The sequence below is a fragment of the Chenopodium quinoa genome, unplaced genomic scaffold, assembly GCF_001683475.1.
Source record: "Chenopodium quinoa cultivar QQ74 unplaced genomic scaffold, ASM168347v1, whole genome shotgun sequence".
Lineage (NCBI taxonomy): Eukaryota > Viridiplantae > Streptophyta > Magnoliopsida > Caryophyllales > Amaranthaceae > Chenopodium > Chenopodium quinoa.
This window is the reverse complement of record NW_018745024.1, coordinates 5,039,781-5,045,756: the sequence shown is the minus strand read 5'-3', so window position 1 is coordinate 5,045,756 and position 5,976 is coordinate 5,039,781. Positions and strand designations below refer to the sequence as shown.

At 33.4% G+C, this 5,976-nt stretch overlaps 1 protein-coding gene across 1 annotated transcript; it reads right to left on the bottom strand.

The window, feature by feature from the left end:
* Positions 1-3,988: 3,988 nt before the first annotated feature.
* LOC110708981 lies at positions 3,989-5,354 on the bottom strand. The gene is made up of 2 exons (XM_021887206.1): positions 5,254-5,354; positions 3,989-4,656 (listed from the first exon to the last, which is right to left on the bottom strand). Exons 1-2 carry the CDS (start codon positions 5,278-5,280, stop codon positions 4,357-4,359), a joined length of 327 nt encoding a protein of 108 aa, XP_021742898.1. The 5' UTR covers positions 5,281-5,354; the 3' UTR covers positions 3,989-4,356.
* Between the last annotated feature and the right edge of the window lie 622 nt (positions 5,355-5,976).

Sequence of the window (5,976 nt, the reverse complement as noted above, 5' to 3'; positions counted from 1 at the left end):
AAAATGTTTTTGTTGAAGACAACCTGAGATCTATAATCACTCAATTAACCACTAATTTCCCCTTAAATCTTCTAATAGCTCATAACTCTCACTAACTATTTAATAATTGAGTTGATTTAAAAATTATAAAAAAAAAAAAAAAAAAAACAAAAACAAAATCACCCTCACCATCACCAGTTTGCCACTCTCTCCTTCTCTCCCTGCTATGGCAGCAACCCCATCCCCCATCCTCAGCCGCCACCGACCAACCTCCACCACCGAACTGACCCCTCCCTTTCCCCTTTACCCTCACTGAAACCACCCTCCAAAACCCTAACCCAAACATTCCACCCAAAGAAACCACCAACATTAGATATTCTTCTCACTCTCTCTTAAACTTGATTTGTTGTAGTTTTGACGGCATTGTTGAGTTTCATTAACTTTTTGTCTGATAAAGATTCATGAGCAATCCTTCGAGGAGTTGGAGTGTGTTGCGTTGTGAAGGGGTGGAGAGAGAGAGATGATTCGATGGGCGGATTTGTGGATGGCTGTGATTAGATGGGAGGAGAGAGATTGCGGGGCTTATGGAGGGATTGTTGAAGATTGAGGAGGGGATTTGGCTGCGTAAAAAGCGTTTTGGTTGGGGTTTTGGGGTGGTTTTTTGGGTTTTGGTTATGGCAGAACGTGGTATTGGTGGGTGATTTTCCGAAGGAGGTGGTCGGCGAGGGTAAAGGGGAAAGGGAGGGGGTCAGTTTGGCGGGGGTGAGGGGTTCCAAGCGGCGGTTGGGGACTGGGAGAAGGAGAGGGTGGCTGATTGGTGGTGGTGAGTGTTTTTTTTTTTTTTTTAATTTATAACTCAACTTAATTATTGAATACTTAGTGACAGTTATGAGTAATTAGAAGAATTAAGGGAAAATTAGTAGTTAAATGAATTATTAGAGATTTCAGGTTTTCTTCAACAAAAATATTTTACAATCTTGTTTTTCCTTGCCAAAAAAATTTTTATAAGGTTATTTCCAACAAAATAGTTGTTATAAATGGTTTTTTCTGACAAATTTCATTTTTCAATTAATTTATTTTTTGACGAAAAAAAATCATACAACACTATTGTCGTACCTTCTCTTCGGGAAATCCAATGGTAGTTCAACAATGGCGATCGATACTGCAAACTCCAACGGTTCAACAATGGCTATGCGACTAACATTGAGAACTCCAATGGCAACAAAGTGCTGAGAACTCCTATGGTGTCGAGAAAAGCAAAAATCTCGCTACTGATTGTGTAATTGCCATCATCTTTGGTGAAAATATGGTTAAGTTCATCATCATCGTTTTGTCGGAAAGTTGAAATCGTAGTTTCTTCCGATGACAAATATTAAAGAAAGTAATGGAGCCATGAGGGAGAACGTTTATATGGTAGATGGGAGGAGATATAAGAAATTTGAGTAGCTTTCCTGGTAAAAATAGAGGAGACAGAAGTTGAAGGTGAATAGATAGCAATCAACTGGAATTGAAATGCATGACATAATTTCAAGAGGGATTTCAAATTCTTTGGTGTAAGCTATTTTTGATAAGTGTGTGGAATTGAGCCAAATTTAATTCCAAATGCTTTTATTTTTAAAACCGTTGCTACGGAGGGTGCCCCTCCTATCACAGAAAGGGTGAGGTGAGGATCAAACTCAGCACACTCCTAGAGGAGATGGAGGGACAAGCCGCCCCTTCACTCGATGATTCTCACTAACATTTTTTTGATGACTTCAAATTAAAAATACCAAACTATTCATCCAAAGTTTATTAGGGGTTTATGGATACAACTAAAATTTATTAAAATTGACCCATTTTTTTCCTTTTTTTTTAAAAAAAAATTAATTTCTTTTTAATACTCTACTCCCAACCTTATTTAACTTAGGGTCTGTTCTCTTCAACTTATTTTCAGTTCAATTCAGTTCTTAATTTCCTTATCTCATAAAATATTTAGTTCATTTCAACTCCAATCACTTCAGTTAATTAGAACAAACTCTTATTCTCCATCTGTCCTTTTATTATTAGAACTTTTTTTAACTTTATTATGTGAGTAATCTATATCTATATTATATCTTAAAAGGCGTTTATAAAAATGTGTATGTGTCACGTGTACCCCTTCTTAAACCCATATTACGCCACATCATCATTCAATAACCTCTACCATCATGCCACATAATCATTCAATTATCAATATTAAATTAAAAATGCATGTAAAGAGATTCGAACCTAAACTTCATTGAATAAAAACCACATGCATTGTCATCTTAGCTAGAATTAAATTATAATCAATGTTTCCACATTTATATATAAATACATATAGTACAAGTATTATAATGTAATATAAAACAAAAAAAAAATCCAGAATGAGTTATTGTTGTCATTGTTTTCAAATTTACCACGTAAAAAAATTATGAAGTACGTCTTTTAAAGCGTCTAATATAAAAATGAAATTATTCAAAGTATCACCCGGGGCAAAGCCCGGACCACACACTAGTTAATATTAGAAATATGCTTCCAATAAAGAAACGGATGAATTACTATTTACACAGCTAGTTTCCTTTTCATCATTCAATAATAGCTTACTCCTTAATAAATAACTAATTCAAATACTCTAATTAATTTTACATACTACCTTTATGCTTACAATTAAGTAACGTGCTACATCTCTAAAAAAAAATAAAAATAAAAAGCTAGGTCACGAGGCAGCGACACTTGACATTTCAATTTTTCGCCAAGTGTTGCGCCACGTAGGATAGATATAAATACACTTCATAAGATATCTATTTGGATAGAATTTTAGGATAAAATTGTTAGTTTAGAGTTTTATTTTCGATAAAATACCAATATTTCAGATGTACAAATTTAATTATAATTTTATTCAAAAAAACTTATTAGATTATAATTCTCAAAAATTATCACATAAATTTATTTTTATATCATAATATTTTTTGGAGCGATGAAGCAGTTCAAAGCGTAAAACATCCATTTATAATACTACCTCCGAATTTTTTTAGTTGCAACTTTGGGGTATTATTTGTGAGATATAAAATATTCAAAAGTTGCTACTTAAAAAATCGGAGGTAGTATATACTAATCAGTTAAAATAATACACTTCACAATCTAATAGAATTTTATTTGACAAATAGGGTTGGGTCATGAGTCATTTCGGTTTGGGTCACTTTAGGTTATGAGTCAAGAAATGTTCAATTCTTGCCCATAGTTTTGGGTTCAGATCAAACCAATGGACTTTGAACATTTATTTTATTTAATTAATTTTTTACTAATTTTTATTTTTTTTAAATGTATTAAATTGAACATTTCCATCAATATTATTATTAGTCATTACATGCCTACTAGAGTACTAGGTAGTAAATCTTCACAAAAGCGCACTACAAGAAAAAGGGTAATTAGCGACGACCAATAGTCGCAAATCCGTCGCAAAAATGGATTTGCGACGGATTTGTGACTACTTTGGTTCGTTGCCAGAGACCTCGTCGCAAATCCATTTTTGCGACTAATTTTTGGACAGTCGCAAATTTAGTGACGGATTTGCAACGCCTTTGCAACTACCATTTAGCGACTAACTAATTATTGTCCGTCGTAAAATATTTGCGACGGATTAGCAACTACTTAGACCAATGTTTTAAGACTACTTTTGCGACGGATTAGCGACTACAAGACCAAACTTTTGCGACTACGAGACTAAACTTTTGCGACTACGGAGACTAGTTTAATTGCGATAGATTTGCGACTACTGAGACTAATGTTTTTTGCGACGGATTAGCAACTACTTACGAAACAAATTTTTGCGACTACAAAACTAATTATTTGTGACAAATAAGCGACTACTGAGACTAATGGTTTTGCAACTAACGGATCAGTCTCTAAACAAAATTTGCAGTCGCTAAATATTTGCGACTGACGATCAATATTTGAGACCATAATTTAGCGACAACAAATATCAATCACAAAAAAAGGTACCCACGCATAAATTCAAATAACCAAAATGTTAATTTTATTCAAATATCCAAAATATAATCAATTTTGTATCAATGTATTAAAAAACAATATTTAACTCATATGACTAATTGTTCCAATAGTCACCTCCCATATAAAAAAAGCTGCTTCAAATAAGAACTAATGACAATGTAAAAGACCAGTTGTTCATAAAATTATCACCAAAAAAATAAAAATCACTTAGTTGTATCACGAGAGCGGGTGACTGCAGGTGTAGGAGGCTTATAAGGACGGTAAACTTGTTTTACAAGTGATGCCATTTCCTGCAATGTTTTTTGCATAGCTAATTTTTCCTTCTTCCATGTAGCTTTTTCGATCTCATTATTTTCGACGAATTCCTTAGCACATTTTAAGCTCTCTACCGCTATTTTTTTGGCTTTCTTCCACCTTGTTATGGTTTTCTTCCGCCATCTTCTTTAGTTCTTCAACTTGAGAACTTAATTGAGAAATCATGGAAGGAGTGGAAGATGATGCAGTAGATTGAGAAGTAGGATCGCTTTTGTAATACATTTGTGAAGCACTCCCTAAACCGTAGACTTTTCCTTTCTTTTGCCCACCTACAACCTCCAAGTAGAGTTTGTCGGGGTTTATCTCAATTCCTTTGTTCTTATATTCCTCAAGTTTTTCCATATATTCTCCCTACATTAAGATATGTATTAGTAACTATGATCTCAAATGTTAAAACTTAAATAAACTAAATACATTTAAATAAAAACAACTATAATAAAAATACAAGCAATGACTTTGGATATCGTCCGAGCCTAAAACTAGTTTGGACTTCTAAAACACAATTAAATTTAATTTAAGGGTGGGTGGTGATGGTTTGGAAATTCCTGAATGTGAGGATTAGGGGTAAAAGTGTCATTTTACCTCTTAATTGATGTTCCAGATTACAAAGGTACAACAATCGGGGAACAAAGGATCAGGGATATTTTTATTATCGTTGTTTTTTTTTAAAATAAAAGATGCAACACTTATAGCAAAATAATTTATGTAAGCAGTTATTAGTAAAAATTTCGATAGAGTCTCCTTTGTAAATTGAAGAATTCCCTCCTATAGGGTATGGCTTCAAAATAAACCTGTTTCAATTCACATTAATCATATGATTAATGCCGGAAAATCATTTTCATCCTCCAACTCAATCACACAAACGAATAAAAAATCCATAATATCTCCAAACATTAACTACCATATATTTTTTTGTAATCTTAGAAAAATATAGAAGTATACTCATACCATGACTTTTTGAGACTTGTCACCCATAAATTCAACTTCATCATTGCCCACACAAACAGAATGAGTGCTCTCATAGACTTAAGCAGCAGTTGGTAAAATTCCATCCTTTTTCTTTGCCTTGTATTAGAGGAAGTTGTTAGCACTTAAAGAAAAACAACTAAAAAATAGGGGGACATAGACTACAGAGAAATTATAATAAAGACCATTTTAGTCATCTATATTAGTGGCTAAAAAGTTTCTACTTGCTTCTATCTTATATTAAATATCATATGTTTGTTGCTAAAATCATACACTTACCATTTTTTAAACCACTTGAGGAGTAGATACGCTACCTTGGCGATGGCCAGGGTCAAACTTCTCTAATGTTTGGCCAGATAACCGATTATCTCTTGCTTGGTTAGAACGTTTTACAAAATCAGGATGCTTACGCTTATTTATGAATTCAGCTCGAAAAGTGTCAGTCATGAAACTAACTTGCTTATGAAGAGCCATTTTGTAAACTTGGTTCAATGTGCCCCTAAGTCGGTCCCTAGCTTTTTTTTTTTTCAAATTCTCACCTAGCCTTAGCATCGAAATCAGGTCTCCAAGTATATGTACGCTGCATTAGAATTAACATGTAAAGTTTATAATTTAACTCAAAATAGCATATTATACATAAATCATTTTATTTCTAATTTACAACCTGATATGGCTGCAGGAGTGCAGGATATTACACAACATCAC